This window comes from Budorcas taxicolor, chromosome 11 (genome assembly GCF_023091745.1).
Source record: "Budorcas taxicolor isolate Tak-1 chromosome 11, Takin1.1, whole genome shotgun sequence".
NCBI lineage: Eukaryota > Metazoa > Chordata > Mammalia > Artiodactyla > Bovidae > Budorcas > Budorcas taxicolor.
The window spans coordinates 43,740,939-43,762,575 of record NC_068920.1 but is presented as its reverse complement, the minus strand read 5'-3'; the positions used below and the strand labels follow the sequence as shown (position 1 = coordinate 43,762,575).

The 21,637-nt window shown below is 53.8% G+C and overlaps 2 protein-coding genes across 2 annotated transcripts in view; one reads left to right on the top strand and one right to left on the bottom strand.

The window, feature by feature from the left end:
• LOC128055909 (transcription initiation factor TFIID subunit 8) overlaps positions 1-21,637 on the top strand; it is a 90,674-nt gene that overhangs the window by 36,203 nt on the left and 32,834 nt on the right. The gene's annotated exons all lie outside the window — the stretch shown is intronic.
• Positions 2,691-21,637, bottom strand: part of C11H6orf132 (chromosome 11 C6orf132 homolog) — a 32,892-nt gene continuing 13,945 nt past the window's right edge. Inside the window, exons 3-5 of the mRNA XM_052648488.1 lie at positions 9,176-9,251; positions 3,540-6,900; positions 2,691-2,808 (exon numbers count right to left, since the gene is read on the bottom strand). Coding sequence (XP_052504448.1) covers positions 2,691-2,808; positions 3,540-6,900; positions 9,176-9,251 — 3,555 coding nt within the window. The remainder of the gene's footprint in view (positions 2,809-3,539; positions 6,901-9,175; positions 9,252-21,637) is intronic.

Below are 21,637 nucleotides of genomic sequence, written 5' to 3'. Positions count from 1 at the left end.
AGGTGATTCCTCGATCCTCGCCTCCCGCAGAGCAGCCAGAGGCAGGGCCCCATCCTTGCTCACAGTTCAGGGTGGGGACGGTGAGAGACAAAAGAACCAGGGAGCCCCAGGATGGGAGAGGGGCGGCCCTTCCAAGTTGCCAGACAAGTGAGTCACCCTCCCAGCCTCCCTTTCCCAGAAACCCCCCCACAAAAGGCTCAGACACAGGAAACCCAACAAGCACACTCTCACACGGTGAGAGACGACCTCTGGTTCTCAGTTTCCTCTTCTGGGAAAGTTAAAGATGCTTTATGGAAAGCCATGCAGGGCCACAGACAAGATGCAGTTTATTGAGCAATTACTGAGTGCCAGATACATGATGGATGCTTGGCTGGAACCACATAAACGGCACCCTTTCAAGAGGCCGCCCCCTGACCAGCCAGTCAAAGTCAATCCGCTCCTCCCCTCCACCCTCCGGTTATTCCCACAGCCCCTGTTTTCTCCCCTCCCTACCATTCTTTATAATAGAGCCTGTTTCTGTGTGTTCCTTCCATTCTCTCTCCTCCACGAGACTACAGTCTTGCCATGGGTAGGAGGTGTGTCAATGTTGATGGCTGTATATCCGTGCTAAGCACAGTGCCTGCTATCTCGTGGCCACTCAGATCCCTGTTAAATGAATGCACGACTGTCTTTAGTCGTCACAACAGCCTCATGAGGTAGGTTATCACATCCATTATACAGAAGAAACTGAGGTTCAGAGACTCAGAGACTTGCTTTGGGGCACAGTCTGTTATCACCAGACTTCAGCTCTACTCCCTCCCCTTGAAAGGACTTGGAGAATGAGAAAACCTAGGGGTCAGAAGAAAGAGTTGGGCTCAGCATAATGGCCCCGGTACAGCCACCACCCTGTACTCGGCCTTCCCCAGCTGAGTTCCCCCAACCTCTTGTCACAGCCCAGTACGTCTCAGTCATCAATCTGCAGCCACAGGGCTGGAGGCCATCCAGACTGGCCTGTTTATTTCCATGCCAAGAAAGAATTAGTCCTTCCCTGCCAACCCCAGGGCAAGATACAGCTGGGAGTCCACATCCCACCCCTCAAGCCTTAACATAGCAGATAAATTAGTGAAATCTTGTATAAAACATTGTACAGGGGGAAATACATACATATATATAGAGCCACTGCTGGCACTGGGGTGTGGTTGGCTTTTTAGACACAGGCAACCAGATCCTGCCCCATCAGAGCACCTGCCCACCCCAGCACTCTTTCCCTGAAGTGGTCATCTGCTACCCCCCACCCTGGTACTGTGAGTGGTTCGCACACATCACAGAGGTCTAGCATCATGCCCCCAAAGGGAACTGCTTCCTGGGTGCCCCCACCAGCCTGTTCCTCTGAGGCAGGCACCCCCTGCCCTATTCCCTCACCCAGGTAGCCTGCCTTGGCCTGGCCCCAGGAGTTCAACCCACCAAGACCTGAAGACAAGATGGGCCAAGGAGTAGTGGTCCCTGACGTGTCTGATGGCCAGACACCATCTACACCAGGACTTTTTTGAAAGTGGAAGGGGTTCTAATAAGCTGGAAAACAGGCCTAAACCCAGACTTCCCACCAAAGAACAAATGGTCACCCTACTGATCAGGTTTCCCTGCTCTGAACGGGCCTGGTCCTGCACTCTTGACTTTCCAAATCATGGTCCCTACTCGTAGCAAACTCTTCTCAGACCTCTATTACCATCTCCGTCGCCTCCTACTCTCCAAGGCCTTCTGGCATCTTGGTTACATATCCCAAGGCCTCAATAATATTGGGGACCTGTAGTACTGGGGTTGGGAGGGGTGGTTGGGATGATGCCCCTCCAAATCCCATACAGGACCTGGACACCACTCAAGGCCTTTGGTGTCAAGCCCCAGGCTTTCTGGCTCCTTGGGCCCAACCCCCCAAATCATGGCTGCCTGGGTCTGAGTAGAAAAGCAAGCCTCCACCCTGCCTTCCATCCCAACCTTGCCAAGTCTCCCCTCTCTAGGCCCTTCTGTAGCTCAAGGCCAGGGAGAAATGAACCACCAATTCCCCCATCCCTACTCATGGTCAGTGCAAAGCACTTTGTTCTGGTATCTTCCCCACTTCTGCCTACATATTCCTGGTCCCACCTCACTGTGGCTTTCATACCAGCAACCCCAGGTATCACCTCTGGATTGGCAACTGGTGGACAGGTGGAAGCTGAGATCAACCTGTAGCACCCTGCACCCCTACCCAGACAGGGCTGGTCCCCAGCCCCTCATGAGAGCCTTCCAGGAACCACAGCCATTCTGATGGGTTCCCATCAGGTTCCCATTCGGAGCCAGTGCCACTGCCCTTGCTTTTAGAACCTGCTCAGCAGGGCTGCTTGGAAAACTGCTTTCAGTAAGTCCTGCTAAGGCAAATAGTCCCAGATAGTGAAAACGCAGGCTGCGGGTCCTTAAAGGTTCCTTCTCTTCTCCCTTCTCCTCCCTCCCACCCTCCTCTGCAGACAGTCCACAGCCACACCAAGGCTTTGGGAAACAGAAGTCCAATCCTGATCTTCCTGGGGCCAAGGCTTCACTCGTTGTCCATCTGTCTTTGGGAAACAAAGACTCTTCTGTGTCTGGGTGAGGCTACCTAACACCAGTTGCATCCCTCCCAACCCCACCAAAACAAGCGCCTGGATACGACCCCTTGGAGGAGAGCTGAGAAAACCCTGAGCTCAGGAGGGGGCCTTCCAATGGGCCCCTGAGTAGGCGTAGGAGATGGGATGGCGGGTCCCAGGCCTCACAGTGAATGTGTTGATGGAGCTTCCGTAGTGCATGTTGTTGTGGGGAGACCTGGCGGGAAGCACGAGAGAGATGAGGTTAGTATCTGCAGCTGGTTAACCATCAACCTGCGAATCTCCCCAGGGCCATCAGAGGAAGGATGGAGCTGCCCCTCAAGCCCAGGGCTTATCCTCCCCAGTGGGACCCCAGTATTGACTCATCAGCCCCAGGGTTCCCTCTTGTCCAGGCCCTGTCGCCAGAGTACACGTGCAATACCCTCCTTCTCAGAGCCCTTCCCTCCTAGCCTGGCTCTGGATGCATCTCGGTGATGGGAAATCTCAGCACTCAAGGACCGCTCAGCTCTCCCCCACCCCACACGGGAACTCTAGGAAGAGGGAGACAGGAGCGAGAAGACAAAGGAGACAGTGGGTGTTAGGAAAGCAGGCCTCCCTGCCCCTTCTCTCTGCCCTGAGAGCCAGGAGGGAGAAAACCAAATGTCCAGGCTGATGGCTGCAGCCTGGCCAGCTCCGGGTGGTCTGGGGGTGAGCCTCCCTCTCCCCTGCCTTCCCTGCCCAGCCCCCCTCTCCCTTGCCTTCCCTGCCCAGCCCCCCTCTCCCCTGCCTTCCCTGCCCAGCCCCCCTTTACCTTACCTTCCCTGCCCAGCCCCCCCTCCCCTGCCTTCCCTGCCCAGCTCCCCTCTCCCCTACCTTCTCCCCTCTCCCTGCCTTCCCAGCCCAGCTCCCCTCTCCCCTGCTTTCCCAGCCCAGCTCCCCTCTCCCCTGCTTTCCCAGCCTGCCGCTCACCTGCCGGTAGCCGGGGCGCAGCCATAGTCGCCGCCGCCGCCGCGAGCTTTGTACTTGGCCTCTCCGCGAGCGGCGCCCTCCAGGGACACCTTCCGCGAGTGCAGGCCGCCGGGGGGCCCGCGGCCCGCCGAGTTGACGCGCCGCATCTCCGGGCCGCTGGGCGCTGCGAAGGGGCCCCCGGGCTGCGGCCCGAAGCAGTTGGGGAAGCTCAGGCTGCGGCCGGTGCCGCCGCGGGGCGGCTCTGGGTTGCGGTGGGGCTCCCCGACGTACAGGCGCTTCTTGATGAGCGAGCGGCCCCCGCCCCCGCCGGAGAAGCGCTCCAGGCCCCGGGCCGGACCTGGATCCGCGGAGAAGTGAGAGAAGCCGCGAGCTGGGCCCGCATTCGCGGGCTGCCCCAAGTCTGAGAAATTGTTCCGGGGAGGGGAACCCCGGCGCCCCAGATACTGCAAGGGGGCGGCCGGGGGCTCGGGATCATTGCTGAATTCTGGCGGCGGCGGGATGACCTCAAAGTTGAACTCCTCCTCCTTGTCTTCCTCCGGCTTGTGGGAAGGAGAAGGAGGGGAAGAGAAAGACTTGGGCAGCAGGCGGCCCTGGAGGAGGCTGGAGGGCGCCGGTCTCTCCCAGGCCGCGGAGGCCTGGGGCTTCACCTTTGTTGAGCTGGGCCCGCGGCCCGACTCTGTGTCCTCCGGGTCCCTGAGGGGCTGGAGTTCCCACTGACAGAGTCCTTTGGGTTGTCCTGGCGAGGTTAGCTGGGGGACCTTCTCAGTCTCCTTGGACACCTTGGGAACCACAGTGAAGGAGTTGGGCTGGCCCTCGTTGTACAAGATGGTATCAGAGCCTGCCTCGGGCTGGCTGGGGCCTTGGAGACTCCCTGGCAGGGAGGGCCGGCCCAGGGGGGCCCCCCTGGGCCTCCCCTTCTGGGCCCTCTGCTTGGCCGCAAGGAGCAGGGCCATTGGGGAACCCCGCTCCACCACCTCCCCCGTCACCGGGTGCCTGAGGAGTTCGTCAGCAGCCTGGGATGAGGCTGGGGGTTTGGGTGGCAGCTGCTGGGGCTCCTTCACCTCCACAGGCTTGCCTGACCCTGCAGCCTCTCCTCTGGACAGAGTGGGTATCACCACAGCCACCTCTCTGCTGGAGCTGTTCTGGCTGCAGTGGGGCTTGTAGAAACATGGCACCTCTTCTCGCCCAGGTGATATCTTTGGGGGGAAGGCTGGAGATGAGAGGGCTCCCTGTGTAGGAGGCTTACTGGTCTCTGAGGAGTGCCCCTCTACCTCTGGCTTGGAGGGCACTGCAAGTGCTTCATGTTCTGGCTTCTCCCACTGCCCAGCAGGGGCCAGGTTCTTTTCTGCTATCAGTTGGGAAGATGTGATGGGTAGAGGTGTGGCCTTGGGTGGTGTGGCTGGTCCAGACGTGGCCTTGGGTGGTGTGGCTGGTCCGGGCGTGGCCTTGGATGGTGTGGCTGGTCCGGGCGTGGCCTTGGGTGGTGAGGCTGGTCCGGGCGTGGCCTTGGGTGGTGTGGCTGGTCCGGGCGTGACCTTGGGTGGTGTGGCTGGTCCGGGCGTGGCCTTGGGTGGTGAGGCTGGTCCGGGCGTGGCCTTGGGTGGTGAGGCTGGTCCGGGCGTGGCCTTGGGTGGTGTGGCTGGTCCGGGCGTGGCCTTGGGTGGTGAGGCTGGTCCGGACGTGGCCTTGGGTGGTGAGGCTGGTCTGGGAGTGGCCTTGGGTGATGTGGCTGGTTCAGGCGTGGCCTTGGGTGGGGTGGCTGGTCCAGGTGTGACCTTGGACTGGAGTGGTGTGTTTGGCAGAGGGGTGGTGGATAGAGGTGGCAGATTCTTGGCCACAGGCTTGGGGAATTTGCTGTTATCATCTCTGTTTTCAAAGATTCTTCCCCCTTCTGGCTGAGATTTGGGAGGCAGAGACCCTCTGCTGGGCCTGGCCTCCTTCTCAGCTGATGAGGAAAGCTGGGCCTCCAGCTTCTTCCGGATCTCCCAGACGCTAGGAGTTGGCGGGTCTTGGGGGAGGTAGTCCACAGGAGGGAGGATCAGGCTGGTGGCAGCCTTCTTTGGCCGGCTGCAAGGACTCTCCTCAAGAACACTTGAGGGGGCCTCCTTCTCTGGCAGCCTTGGGGGAGCCTCCTTCTGTAGCAGACTCGGGGGCACCTCTTTCGCTGGCAGGCTGGGACGCTTGTGGTTCTCTCTTTCCTGAGAGGCTGCCATTGGACCTGGTCTGTGACTGGCAAGCCGGTCCTCTCTCCTGGAGCTGCAAAGATAGGCTGACAGCTGGTCCCGGAGCTTTGCCATCTGGCTGGGGTCCCGCCAGTCCATGGGCTCCGAAGAGGCTGTCTCCTCAGGGCTGGGGGGGTCAGGTTTGGGTTTGGGAGCAGGAAAGCTAAACTTGGTTCTTTTCATCAAGCCAGCAGGTGGAGGGGCTGCCTTCTCAGCAGATGGCAGAGGAGGGGCGGCTGGGGGCAGTGGGGGTGCTGGTGGAGGGAGTGGGGGTGCAGGAGGGGGTAGGGGAGGGGCTGGAGGTGGCATCTCAGCTTGTTCACTGCTCTGGACCTGAGGCTGGCCTGGCCTTGGGCCGGCCAGTGCCACAGTGCTGGGCTCCTCAGGGAGCGCTAGCTCAGCAGCCCTGTCGGGGTAGGCCTGGCACGCGGAGCGGATATGGAAGCTAGGAGGCAGTGAGGGTCGACCGGGGCCCTTCTTGGTGCACTCTTCGTCCTCAGGAGGAGTCCCTTGTGCCTCTGGAATAGAGATGGACGAAGTCCTGACTGGGGTTGGGGGAGGCACCTTGAATGACCGGGGGAAGGTGAGGTGGGACTCCAGACCCGGGAGGGCCCCCTTGGGCTCAGCAGGGCTCCTAGGGGGGCTGCTTCTGGGGACCTCTGGCTGCCTGCCATTCAGCGCCACTTCTGATTTCCACTTGGTGACACCCCCAGTGGGGAAGAGGCGTGTCCCCACGGTATGAGGAGACTCTGGGGCTGGGGGTGTCGGGGCTGGCAAGAGGGGTAGAGGTGGGGCTTGAACGGCCTGGGGTGGTGCGGGAGGAATGAAGTCAGGAGGCGTGGGTGTGGATGGGGAGGAAACGGTGGGTGGGTGGGGAAGGGCCCCCATTCCTGGGGGCAGAGCTGGGGCTGTGCTGGGTGGGGGTGGGGGCAGTGATTCCAGCAGGGGAGGAGGTGGGGGAGCTGTGGAGGGTGGAGGTGGCGGAGAGAACTCTGGAGGCTGCAGAGCACCTAGGGGTGGTGCCGGCGCTGGGCCCGGGGGAGGTGGGGGGATGAGTAAGTCCTGGCCATAATGCCCAGGCCTTAGGTCCCCCACAGAGCTGTATAGTCGGAGGTTGCCATTGACGAGTGTGCTGGTGCCTGAAAGGAGGGAGAGGCAGAGGTGAGGAGGGTGAGTGGGCAGCATGGGCTTGCTGACATGAGAGAGCAGCTGGCCAGTTTCTTGAACACCAAGCGAGGAGCAGCCATGTCTCCAGGCTTCTGACCTCTCCTGGGAGGGACCCTCTGCTTTCCAGGGAGGGACCCCTGCCCCTGCCTGTCCCTGGCACAGCCTCTGGAGCCTGTGCTGAATTTTCTCCATTGGCTTCCAAGGCTCAGGCTCCATGCTTCTTTGCCCTGCTCACAGTCCTATATATAATTCCTTTACTAAACTCTCTTCAGTTTGCCCCTTGGAGTGCACCGGGTGTTTCTTACAGGTGCCTCAGCTGGTACAAAGCCAGAAACGCCAGGGTTCAAATCCAGGCTCTCCACTTACTAAATGTGTGACCTTGGACCCACTGATTAAACTTGCTGAGCCTCAGTTTCATTATCTGTAAAATGGGAATAACGTCAGCAATTGCCTCATAAAGCTGTTGTGAGGATTAAGAGAATTTTTGTAAAAGCATGGAAAGAGCTTATCAGGTGCTGCTTGCTGCTGCTACTACTAAGTTGCTTCAGTCGTGTCCAACTCTGTGCAACTCCATAGATGGCAGCCTGCCAGGCTCCCCCATCCCTGGGATTCTCCAACACTGGAGTGGGTTGCCATTTCCTTCTCCAATGCATGAAAGTGAAAAGTGAAAGTGAAGTCGCTCAGTCGTGTCTGACTCTTCACGACCCCATGGACTGCAGCCTACCAGGCTCCTCCATCCATGGGATTTTCCAGGCAAGAGTACTGGAGTGGGGTGCCATTGCCTTCTTCGTATCAAGTGCTAGGTCCAGAGAATGGTAATCACTTTGACTACTACCACCTGTGCTTAACTTTTCATTCTGCATAAGACAGGAAGCTGGGAAAGATAGGAAATCATAGATGGAAGTAGGGGCCTGGACACCTCAGTGTCACCTCAGTGAGGAAGTTTGGGTGAAAGTTTGGGAGGAAGAAATCTGCATGAGCAATTCTTGCTTTCTAAAGATCCTGAATCTACCAAGAACCCAGAGAACCTCGCAGAGAACTGGAAGGGACTCTGGACTGCCGGATGGATGGGGTGTGTAGAAATGAATTGACTTGGATGACTCAGGCACTAGAGAGATACTGAGTCCCCCACCCTAGCCCCAGAGGCTCAAATCCCCAGCCCCCAGCCCCAGTCCCTGCCCCCTCCCTAGTGTCTGCAGACCACCAGGATGCCCTGGTTACTCCTCTCTGAGGGGCACATATCCTTTGCCTCCCCCACCTCTCAATTTCTGGCACAAGAGTGAAACAAACCCAGGAATGTGCAGCTCTGAAGGGCTCCTCCCAGTTTCCTGACTTCAAAATAAAGACCAGACAACATCCATTGAGCACCCAAGTGTTAAGAGCTGGGACACAGCAGAAAAGACAAATGAAAAAAATAATCAAAATATTGGCCCTCTTGCAGCTTGTGTTTTAACGGGACAATGAGATAGACAATGAATATATCAGTAAATTTCCACCACATCGAGGTGAAGAGTGATACAGAGGGGAAACCCAGGATGGGTGCTGGGGGTGCAATGTGAATAGCGAGGTCCGGGAAGACCTGGCTGAGAAGGTGACATTGGAGCAGAGACGGAATGAGAGAGAGAGAGAGTGAGCTGTGCACACGTGCAAGGGAAGAACAGACTGGACAGCAGAAAGTGCACAGGCCCGAGGGTGGAAACGAGCCTGGATATTGAAGGAGCGGCAAGGAGAGTGGGATGAGACGAGAAAGCCAGCAGATTAAGCCAGGTGGGGCCAGATTCTGGCCATCCTGGCAAGAACCCTTCCATTAGGCGACAAGGGAAGTCACTGGCGGGTTTTGAGCAGGGATATGACAAGAAGTGACTCACATCCTATCCAGTACTTTGTTTGCGCCTCCAGAACTGGAATTGTCTTGCCCAGAGATACAGAGGGCAAGGGGTTAAGTGACTTGCCCCAGGGAGCGAGGCTAATATGCGGGGGAGCTGGGACTCAAAGCCAGCGCTGCCTGACTCCAGGGTTCTTTCTATCACTCACGCTGCCCTTGTTCCTGCTCTGGCCACGTCCCTAACCATCCTTCCTCCCCTGGGCCTTAGCCCTGGCTCTCCTCATCTCCCACCCACAGCAGCTAGCAGCCAAGAGGCCTGGGGACTCCAGCTTTCTCACCAGCTGGGGAGGGAGGTCCAGATGCTTGGGCTTAAGGAGGAAAAAAAGAAAGATGGGCAAGTCTCAAGCATGAGGTCCTCTTACCTGTCCCTTGTTTGTCTGCAAAGCTGTCTGGCACACAGGGCGTGGGTACAGCCAGTCCATGGTTCTCCTGGGCATCCTGAAAGAGAGCAGAACCATCAGGGGATAGGGAAAGACAGACAGTTCTTAACTTGCTGCTCTGTGAGGCTGTTTTAATTGCTGAAAAATCCACAGGGTTAACCTTGTGAATATACTGAAATATGGGCTCAGTTAAAAGGGTGAATTTTATGATATAGTCAAGTCTTGTTATTCGTGGTAGTTAGGGTCTGTGAAATTGCTGCAAACAGTGAATTAGTAAAAACTGGATCCATGCCCTGAGGGAAATACAGGGTAAGGATCCTGTAAATCTTGGTCAAGTCACTTTCATCAGCTGATCAATACACAACTTTGTCTTTATGCGTGTTTCTCTTTAAAGACACCTTATTTAATGTCTGTTGTTAACTCGCTGATATTGAACTCACGGCAGTTCCATAACTCACGCCTTTGAAGCTTACCTAACACACGTATTTTCTCTGTAAGGCACCTCGTAGCTTCCTTGCACGTAGGGATGTTAGACAGCACATCAGCCCTGTGCTTAGGGGATGTTTCATTTAATTTTTAAAATTAAAAATGTTTTTCTAGCCATTCCATGCAACATGTGGGATCTTAGTTGCCTGACCAGGGATCAAACCCATGCCCCTCTGCATTGGAGACAGAGTCTTAACCATTGGACTGCCAGGGAAGTCCTTGAGGGCTATTTTTAAATAGCAAAATCACCAACAAAAAGTAAAGAAATATGAAAAGTATGGCACTAAACAGAAAAGGAGGCTTATTTACAGTACAAGGGCTGAAACAAGGAAGCAAAATGCCTTGTTCGACCTCAGCTGGTTCCCTGTGCAGCAGGTGACAAACTTTTCACTGCTCTGCTCGAGCCAAAGTGTCTTGAATACTGATTTGGGGGGTTACAAATAAATTTTAGCGAGTAAGCGAATTACAGATACTGAATCTGCAAATAATGAGAGTCAACTGTATATGAACTGTATCTCAATTGAAACAGATCAAAAAAACAAAATAAAACAAAACTGTGCATGACTCCCCAGGGATGTCCATAAGATCAAAAGCCAACCCCCCGTGGCCTGGCCTCCCGTTCACGCTTAGTTTTCATTAGGTAGTTACAGAAAAGTAAATAAGAAAAGAGTGGTGACCTGGAGTACTGACAACACTGTGGATGCCTTTCTGATCTCTAGGCTTTCGGACCATAATGCGTTTACACAGCTGTTGGTCTGTACATACTATTTTGCATTCTATTTTCTTTCCCTCCAAACACACATTTCCATATGTCAACAATGTCCACACACCTGTCCTTTGGAGGAGCTGTGGGGCGTTTTATGGTAGCTTTCAAGGTCCTCAACACCCTGGCAGTATCCTTCAGGCTAGTGTTAATTTCCATTCACCTGTTACAGCCAATCCGATAATCTAACTGAACCAGCTCCCTCTCTAGGATCCTTCCAACCCACCCCTCTGGTTCATGTTCATCCCTGATACTGGGTGTTGGTCAGGCTGTGCCCCTCTTCCCACCCTCCATTTCTAACAGTAACACCCCTTGCTCTGTGCTGTAAACACATGCTCACCATCACACTACCCTGCGATGAAGAAGTTGTCCCCATGAGCCGGAGAACGCAGAGGTTTAGAAGTTTGCTAAGTTGTTTACACTCTCACGACCAGCGGTGCTAAGCCCAGGTCTGTGGAGCTCCCACCCCTGAGTATTTTGCTTCCCTAAAGTCCAAGTCTCTAACCCTAAAAGGATTCACAGAGCCCCTCTAGAAAGATGGTAGAGGGAATGAGAAAGTTCTGGAGCCAGACTGCTTGAATTTGAATTCTAGCTCTGCTTCCCACTGGCTATATGACTCAGCCAATGACTTATGTTCTCTGTGCCTCAGTTTCCTTGACTATGAAACTGATTTAAAAATAGAATTTACTGGGACTTCCCTGGCAGTCCAGTGGTTAAGACTCCACACTCCCAGTGGCAGTGGGCACAGGTTTGATCTCTGGTTGGGGAACTATGTTCTCACATGCCACACGGCACGGTCAGAAAAGAAAAAATAGAATTTACCTATTCTAGGGAAGTTGTGAGGATTAAGTGATGCAAAACACAAAAAGCACTTAGCTCCTGGCATGCAGTGAAAACCCAATAAACATTAGCTCTTGTTATTCCTACGGAGCCATCCCTTGTCTGCACCAGGCCATACTGACCGACTGCTGTTCAGAGCCACCCACAGCCAAGTCCCACAAAGGAGGACTCCTGTTGGCGCCCTAGATATTCCCCCAGTTCCTCCAATGAGATCTGGTTGCTCCTTGGAGCCCAGGGACATGTCTTATATGAATCCCCCAAACATGGACATATAGTAAGCCAAGCTATTACTCACTCATGGGCTGATGGTGCCAACTCTCTAGACTTAATGGTTCAATATATAAGAAGGGGGATTCAAGGCAGATGTTTCACAAACATCCACAAGACCTCGGGGTACCAAGGGCAGTCTCAGAATTACTCTCTGGTTATATGAGGGCAGCAAACAACTCATTTTATTTAAAGAATTCTGAAGAACTGGAATGGCCTTGCTCCATCATCTACTTTTTTTCTGCCTCTGTTTGAGTCAAATGGCCACATACTTGTTCTCAACCTCTCTCAATCCTGCATTCTGAAATGCGGTGCATACTGCATGAGAGGCAGTACACAAGGCTGTCTAGCTGTTCAGTCGCTAAGTCCTGTCCACCTCTTTGTGGTGTGCCCATGACTGACTGTCTAATAACCCTCATGGAGTATGTATACTCTGATTTTGATGAGATGGAGGCCAGGCCTTTAAAAGCCCGGGTTGAGCTCTCATTCCTCTTTTGCACATAACCGGAAAGTAGAAAGACCTAGGGACTTATCATTAAGGGTTCTCAGATTCCAGTCGTGCTCTGATTTTGCCTGTGCATGTGTGACGTTGCCAGGAGTGTGACCTTGGATGAGCCGTAGCAACTATGATGTTAATCTATCATTTATGCACCTACTATATGCCAGCACTATGTTATCTCAAACCCCTTAAGAGACAGGGTGCAAACCTAGGCCTCCTAACTTCCCTTTTCTACAAATCAGAGACTCATTTTCTTCATGTATAACATGGAGAGATTTCCTGCTCTGTGGGGCCATCACGACGACCACAGGAGATAATGCTCCTAGCCCAGGAATCTGTGTTCTAAATCTTCTCCCCACAAAAGTGAGAATATTGTGAACAGTCAAAGCAAGCTGCCTGGAATCCTAGAAGCACCTTCTGGGTCACCCTATAATTATGTGTGAATGAGGAACACGGACGGACTTTATGGGCTGGAGGTAATACTGTCCACCCCACCTTTGATCTGAACTCTGAAAACGCATTAGATTCCAAAGACCACAGGATGGATGGAAATCTGTCTCCTGAGCAGCCTTGGAACAAACACACACACACACACACACACACACACACACACACACACACACGAGTCCAGAACACGCCCATCACATCCCCACAGTGCCTGAGGTGCTGTGGTACTCTGTTACCCTTGCGGTAGGTCCCAAAGTCCAGCCTCACTCCTTCAGTTCAGTTCAGTTCCGTCGCTCAGTCCTGTCCAACTCTTTGCGACCCCATGAATCGCAGCACGCCAGGCCTCCCTGTCCATCACCAACTCCTGGAGTTCACCCAAACCCATGTCCATCAAGTCAAGTCGGTGATGCCATCCAGCCATCTCATCCTCTGTCATCCCCTTCTCCTCTTGCCCCCAGTCCCTCCCAGCATCAGAGTCTTTTCCAATGAGTCAACTCTTTGCATGAGGTAGCCAAAGTATTGGAGTTTCAGCTTTAGCATCAGTCCTTCTAATGAACACCCAGGACTGATCTCCTTTAGGATGGACTGGCTGGATCTCCTTGCAGTCCAAGGGACTCTCAAGTCTTCTCCAGCACCACAGTTCAAAAGCATCAATTCTTCGGTGCTCAGCTTTCTTCACAGTCCAACTCTCACATCCATATGTGACCACTGGAAAAACCATAGCTTTGACTAGACGGACCTTTGTTGACAAAGTAATGTCTCTGTTTTTTAATATGCTATCTAGGTTGGTCATAACTTTCCTTCCAAGGAGTAAGCATCTTTTAATTTCATGGCTGCAATCACCATCTGCAGTGATTTTGGAGCCCCCCAAAATAAAGTTTGACACTGTTTCCACTGTTTCCCCATCTATTTCCCATGAAGTGATGGGACCAGATGCCATGATCTTAGGAGCCCCCAATACTGAACTGAATGCAGCCCCAAGCCCCAGCTGGCCCTGCTTCTTCCCCTCCCACCTGCCTGGGCTAGCTGTCCCTTCCACCAGTGTGGACTGGGGAAGGCAAATACAAACTCATTTTAATGCAAGTGCTAGTAAAACTGACCTGGAAGGTACGTCACACCCCTCTCAACACGGGGACCCAGGGAGCTGGCATCCAGTGCCCTGGCTTGGGTGGTGACAGAGTTCAGTGTGCAAATGCACAGGTGTGAACAGCATCCTTCTCCATGGGGAGTAAACTTCCTCACCTGCCTCCCTTAGCCTCAGAGGACTGAGGTGAAGCCTCTTTTGGAAGAGGGCCTGGAGGTAACATCTCAATTCGATGTGTGATCCTGCGATGGGGGAAGGGTGTGCCGTAAAAGGGTCTTAATGGACAATCAGCGATGATTGAATGTAAAAGGCATATCAGGTAATAGTATCGTATCTATATTAAATTCCTGAATTTGCTAGTTGCACAGAGAATGTCTCTGTGCTTACATAGCACACACATAGTATGTAAGAGTTTTTTTTTTTTGAAGAGGGAAGGTTTTGCTTTTTTACTAATTGCATTATAGTTGATTTAAAGTAGTTAGGAATAAAGGGATCCGATGTCTCAAATTACTCTAACATTTGGGCAGAAACAATGTGTAAATAATGAGAGAGAGAGCAAATAAAGCAAATGGAGCACAATGCGGTGAATCTAGGTGGCGGCTCTAGGGAGTCCTTTGTACTATCCCTGCAACCGCTCCGCACATTGGGGTTGGTTAAAAGGAGAGAGTTACTTAATACCCTTGAATGGTCCATTTTAAAATAGTTAAAATGGTAGATTGCATGTAATGTATCTTAACAATTTAAAAAGTTAAAACACAGCAAACAAAAGACCAAGGACTTCCCAGGGGGCGCTAGTGGCAAAGAACCTGCCAGCCAATGCAAGAGACTTAAGACAGGAGAGTGCAGTCCCTGGGTCAGGAAGATCCCCTGGAGGAGGGCACAGCAACCACTCCAGTATTCTCGCCTGAAGAACCTCAGGGACAGAAGAACCTGACGGGCTACAGTCCATAGGGTCACAAAGAGTCGGACACGACTGAAGCGACTTGGCACACACTCCCACAAACAAAAGAACAAGAACGTCAAGAGAGAAAGTCTTGAGGGAGACTTACAGCTTACCCATCCACTGGACAGACATCAGCATCTCACTTCTTTCTCTCGTTTTTAATATTCCCAACCTTAACCATAACCATAACAGCTGCTACTTAGCACTTACTCTGTACCACGTGCTCTGTCTTCCATCTCTTAACTCATTTACTTTTCACAACATGAGATGTGATCAGTGTTATTACACCTCCCCTTTACAGATGAGCAAATCACTGTCTTTCCAGGCATCTACCCGTCACCCATACCCCCAGCTTTTCACCTGGCTCTGCCAGGCATATCCTGTGTCCCTCCCTTCCTGCTACCCCGAAAGCTTGGCCCTCCTTCAGTCCTCACTGTTACCCAGACAGACAGACTACTGCTATCATCTCCCTGGCTTCTGCCTCACCCCATTCTTTAAGCCTGATGCCAGGATATTCTTTCTAAAATGCATCTCAGGGAATTCCCTGGTGGTCCAGTGGTTAAGACTCTGCCTCCCAATGCAAGGGACACAGATTCAATCCCTGGCTGGGGAACTAAGATCCCACCTGATTCGGAGCAACCCAGCCCGTGGGCCACAACTGCTGAGTCCCCATGTCTCAACTAGAGAGAAGCCCGGCAGGCACAACTAAGACCCAGAGCAACCAAAATAAATAAATATTTTTAAAAAAATAAAGAAAGAAATAAAGTGCATCCCAGAGCAGATCCCTTCCCTGTTCAGCATCCTTCTGTCGGTCTGGAGGATGACACCCAAACGCCTTCGCATGGTGTTCTAGACTTTTCCTAAGCTGTCCTGTCTGCAACCCCCACCACCTTCTCCCACCCACTCCACACACTCTGGGCTCCAGTTAGTGGTTCTCGTGTTTTTCCACCAGTGTCCCTGGAGACCTGCCTCACTCAAGAGCAAATGGGCTCCCTGCAGCAGGGATCTTCAGTATAGCAGAGACCACTCCTTGGAGGGAGTATTTCGAGGTTCTGGGGGTGAATCTATAGCTTGAAAAAGCCCCTAGGTGATTTGGCTCTGCTTCCCTCCCTCACCGTGCAGAATCACTGCAGCTGCTTGAGATTCACTCCCACATACTCTCAGACTTCCCAAATCTTGCTTTGCTCTTTTTTTAATTATTATAGTAGATTTAAGATGTGTTAGTTTCTGCTGTACAGTAACATCTATCAGTTATGCATATACCTATATCCACTCTTTTTAAAATTCTATTCCCACGTGGGTCATTACAGAGTACTGAGAAGAGTTCCCTGAGCTGTACAGTAGATCCTTATTAATTATCTCCTTTACCTTTGGCTCTTATTCTTAGATGCCCTTCTTTGTCCAGCAAACTCCTACCTAGCCTTTAAACCCTAGATTAAATACCCCTCCTCCATGAAGCCCTCCTTGGCAACCTCAGCCCAAGTTCATTTCTCTTCTCAGTGTGTTCCTCACCCTGTGTGTGCATTCTGATACCTGACATTTATTAGGTGCCTACTATGTGCTAGGCACTGTTCTGAGTACTTCTCATGTAGCAACCTAGTTAGTCGTCATAGTAACCCTAAGAGGTAGGTTGTTGTTTTTATTGTATAGAAGATGAAACTGAGGCACAGAGAGGCTAAGCACATCGCCCAAGGTCATACAGCTAATAAGCAGCAGTTGATACTGGAACTCGGAGCCTGCCCTCTTTGCCACTATTCACACTCACACTTTTCCTCCAGCATAAACGAAGCCTGCTGCAGGTGGCCGTGGTCTCTGCTGCCCCAGCCCAGTCTGTCTGTGGGTAGGGGGACGGCTGATTCTTTTTGGCCCACCTGGCACAGATGGGGCAATTCAGTGAGAGTTGGATGAGTGAAGAAACTCCTGGATGAATGAATGAGAGGTGGAAAGAACATAGGACAGGGAGGTGTAAAGTCTGTGTTCTGGCGCCAGACTGGGAACAAAGGGCCTCCTTCCCGCCCTCTCCTGTGAACGCTCTTCAGGATCATCTCCAACCTGGCGTTCTGTGAGTCTCGGCCCATAAGGTGTCCTGTCTGTGCTCGGCTCACCTGTGCCATGTGGGCAGCGGCCTGAACACCGGAGGCCACCCTCTTCCACAACCAGGTGTTGGGACAGACCTCTGCCCTTGTCTCGGGAGAGTTCTTGGGGGCAGGGGGGTGGCGGAACACGTAGGGGCAGGGGAGGAGGAAGGGGGAGGAGGGGGTGGGAGGAGTCTGTGAAGCTGCTTTTCCAGGAGTTACAGGGCGAGGCCAAGCGGGCAGGACTGGGCCTGAGGTCACCGCTGGCTCCGACGTGGGCCTGTGACCGCAGCAGTCAGCCGAGGGCTGCCCCACCCTCAGCACGCTTGCCCTGGGAAAATCACAGACCCCACGCCCCAGGGGGCTGCCTGCAGGGACTGGTGTGCCCCTCAAGTAGACTCAGGAGGGAGACCTGTCTGGCCCTTGAAGGACAGCGTCCCCACATCGAGGGACGGGGTGTGGCCACCTGGTGGGCAAGGGAAATGACCAAGAACATGCAAATGAGCATCTGAGCTCCTCTGCTGGGGCAGCCCCCTGGCGCCTCCGTCCTCAGCCAGGCCACCCCCACTCCGCAACAGCAGCCCTTGCTCAATGCCTGGGGCAGAGTCCAGGTGGGGCATTCCCCCTGAAGCTGGGCCTCAGCCCTTCCCGAACCCACACCCGGACAACACCCAGAAGCTAAGATCCCCATCACCTTGCCCACTTCACAGGGGTGCAAGCTCCAGCTCCCCAGCTCAATCAAGCAGCCCCATCACAGCCTCGTATACTGAAAAGTTACCCGGCAATGATTAGCTGGCAAGGAGCCTAGGGACGGAAGCGCCATTCTGAGGATATTTATATATATTTCCTTCCTTATACTTGTCTCTATTTTCAGTTCTTAACAATGAACTTCTGTTTCCTTCACAATTGAAAAATACACACTCACACAATACGTAGTTTTGGGTTTTTTTTAAGTTCTTGTAATCAAGAAGAGTATGGGGACTTACTTCCCTGGTGCTCCAGTGGGTCAAAACCCACCGTGCAATTCGAGGGATGTGGGTTTGATCCCTGGTCAGGGAACTAAGATCCCCCATGCTGCATAGCAACTAAGCCTGTGAACCACAACTAGAGAGTCCCGGTGTTGCCACACAAGATCCTGTGTGATGCAGTGAAGATTCTGTGTGCTGTCCCTAAGACCCAGTGCAGCCAAATAAATGAATACTTAAAAAATGAAGAAAAGCATGGATTTTGTAGGCAGGTAGACCACACTGGCAATCTTAATTTAACTCCATCATCTCAAAGATAGAATCACACACTCAGTGGTCAGGAAGTGTGCCCCCTTCTTGCCTTTTGAGGTTCAGTTTTCTTCTCATCTGTAAGATGGGGTTGATCCTGCCTCCGTGGGTTTGCTGTGACATTGGAGGCCTCCCCACACCTAAAGAGATCCTGCAGAGAAGCACTCAAGGAAGGGGCATCTCTCTGAGTCCCCACACCTCAGGTCCTAACAAGGCTCAGTGGGTGAGCAGTGGCCCAAATCCATGGATACTCTGCTCCGGGAGGGGCTCCTGGGATGTGTCTGTCTGGTTGGGCCTGAAGAGATAGATGGGTACTTCCCCGAAGTCAGGGCCAGGTCACCGGGAATCCCCTACTGCCCTTTCGACCACAAATATTTCAGAGTTAAAGAGAAGGAGGAAAGAAAGCAGAAAAGAAGAGGGGAGGAAAGCATTCACTATTTGAGGACTGAGGTTGTCTCCCCCTTAAAGTCATAGGGAGTCAGAGCCCACCACTAGCCCCCTGCTGCACCACCAAGGATCTGGGGGACAGCCTCACCCCACCAATGGGCCCAGCCCAGTCCCCTTGCCCTCCCTGAGCCAGGACACACATCCTCATACCTGGGGTTCCTCAGAACGCAGGCCAACCCCGAGGGTGGGTCACAAGGGTTGGGCCAATGGGCTACACACAGTTGACCTTGAGTATGAGCCAGCTCAGAGCCTTAGTGACAGGCTGTGGAATGCAAACTTCCTCAGATTCCTCCAGGAGCCTGGTGGGGCACCTCAGGGTGGGGTGCAGAGCTCAGGCGGTGAGGGAGGTGACCCTGAGTCACAGTCAGAGCCGGGAATGGTTGGGAACGCTGCTGTAGGCTGGGGAACAGAGGGATGGGCCCCTGGAGTGAGGGCCACAAGGAAACCCCTCCCAGCACCCAACGTCCCCAGCTGGGTGAAGCCCTGCTAGTTATTTCCCGGCTTTTGGGGGCAGTGTGAGGGTCGGCAATGTTTCACCCACACAGCAGCTTCTCTGAAGTTGGGAACCAGTGAGCATTTAAAATCAAGAGCTCCAGGACTTTCCTGGGGTCCAGTGGTCAAGAGTTCGCCTTCCAGTGCAGGGGGTGTGGGTTTGATCCTCAGTCAGGGAGCTAAGACCCCACATGCCTTGTCATAACCCCAAAATAGAACAGAAACAATACTGTAACAAATTCAATAAAGACTTTTTAAAAAAAAATGGTCCATGTTAAAAAAAATAATAACCTTAGGAAAAAAAATTTTTTTTAACATAAAAAGAGCTCCAGGACTTCCTTGCCCCAGCCCCTGCTCTCTGCTGAAGCTCATGCCTCCTTCCTGGGGAACAGAGAATTCCACCAATAATGCTGTCTTACTCTGGACCCACGCCACCCCAGGATCTCTCTTAGACTTGAGCTCTAGGGCCCGGCCCTGGACTCTCATCTGTAGAGGGCTGTGCTCTGTTGCCCTGCAGGGCAAGGAGTCCATGGGGTCAAGGAGACAAGCCCTAAGAGCCCACCCTGCCCCCTTCCTGACCTTGCTCCAGACACCAAGGTCCCTAGAATCCTCCATTCAAACGGCCCTTAGGCCTCTTTTGGTGACTCAGTGGTAAAGAACTGCAATGCAGGAGATCCAGTTTCAATCCCTGGGTTGGGAAGATCCCCTGCAGAAGAAAATGGCAACTTACTGCAGTATTCTTGCCTAGAGAATCCCCATGGACAGGAGCCTGGCCGGCTGCAGTCCACGGGGTCAGAAGGAGTTGGACACAACTAAAGCAAATAACACTTTCACTTTCTAGAGCTTCTTTCCCAATCAGTCCTTCTGAAGGCAGCCTGAGTGGGGGGCACACATCCCTGAACCCACAGGGTGGCCAAGTGTGTGTGCTAAGTCACTTCAGTTGTGTCCGACTCTACAACCCTGTGGACTAGCCTGCCAGGCTCTTTTGTCCATAGGATTTTCCAGGCGAGAATACTAGAGTGGGTGGCTATTTCTTCCTGCAGGGGATCTTCCCGACCCAGGGATATAGAACCCGTGTCTCTTAAGTCTCCTGCGTTGGCAAGCGAGTTCTTTACCACTAGCACTACCTGGGAAGCCCCATCGGGTGGCCAAGGGGCGGCCATATGTGGTTAGGATGAGGGTGTGTGTTGGGCTTTGGGGGTTCAGGCTGAGGCCCTCCCTGTGGAAGAAGAGCCAGGTGGGTGGCTTCTGCGGGGAACAGAGGGGTATTCCATCTGTTCACTGGCTGCAGGCTCCCAACACCCACTCCCACAGGAACACCCGGAGCTCCCTACCCAAGAGCCGTGCCAGCTAATGTCAGCCAAGAGAATCACTCAAAAGCCAATCATGACTGACTGCCCTTCCCAGCTCACCCAAATGAGCACCAACCCCAAAGGGAGCCTGGGCCTTGGCTTCCGAGACAGCTCCCAGAGCCGGCGGATGGAGAGGAAGAGTGGAAAGGAGAAATCTGGCTGACTTGGGCTGCATCTCTGCTGAGGAGTAGAGGGTGGGCCCCAAAACAGTCAGGCTTCCTGCCCGGAGCCCAGCCTGACATCTCCCCAGGCCCTGCCAGCCCTGCCTGACTCAGAGGGTGGGGTGACCCAGGGAGCTCTCACCGCCCAAGGCACCCCGGGGGACCTGTCTGGCCAGTTTCCCCATATTTGCCTCATTGGCGTTTCTTTTTTAATTCCTCACATGCACTGCCCTGGAGATGGTTGGGTTCAGACTGGGGTAGGGCCAGAGGCAGCCCCAGAGACAAGTTTGCCCTTCCCACCACCAGCCATCCTACCGTCTCAGCTCTGAGAAGCTAGGGGCAGGCTCTGGCTTGAGTTCTGGGCCAAGCGTCCCCTTGAAGGGAGAAGGAAGTGGGGAGAAAGGACCCTTCCCAGACTCAGCCCAGGCCCATCCATGGTGGTGTAGATGGGAATTGGGAGGAGAAGACCTGGACTTGGGGTCTGTCTCTGCCTCCATGGAGCTGAGGGAGTTGCATGCATCCCCCCTCCCTGGGCTTCAGTTTTCTTATTCCGATGCTCACCAAGGTCTGCGCCCACCCCCACCTTCAGTTTTGAAGTTTGCCATGCTAATCCAGCTCCTTGGAGCTCTCAGAGCAGGAAGTTGGGGCAGGGTGGGGTGGGGGAAGCCCTGGTGGCTAAAGGGCTTCCTTTTCAGAGGGTCTGGCATCTCTGGGGGCCTCCAGAGAGCTGACCCCACCTCCTGCCCCTCTGTTAGTGAGTTATTTGGACACAGAAAGTCACAGCTGAGGGGACCCTAGCAGACCATCCCACGTAACCCCACTGATGGGTGAGGAGCCAGAGGCCCCTGGAGAGGAAGGGCTGTGGCCCAGAGGCAGAGCTGGGACTGGTCCCCCGAGGATCAATCCAGAGCCCGTCCCCGTCACCGAGTGATCCCAGGGTCCTTCCCGGAACTGGCCTTTGGTGGCCAGCTGCCTGGGAAAGTATGGAGTAGGCCAAAATATTTCCCCATCCTTTGCACTTTCACCTTAATAAGCAAGGAAGGTCTAGGAAGGAAGCAGAAGCCCCAGCTGTGCCCATCCCCTCCTCATCTTGCCCTCCCCTCTCACACCGTCCCACGGGGGCTCGTGAGGGGTCGTGAGAGCGACTGTGTGCTCAGAAGACGGCCCGGCCTGGATGGCACTCAAGGAAGAGCGTGGGCCTGTCATGGGCACTGAAGCCTGGCCCCTCCCCTGCCCCAGGGTCAGGCTTGGGAGGTGCCCCTTGAGTGTGGGAAGGCAAGACAGGGAGGGGCGAGGCCCAGCTGTGAGGCGGTG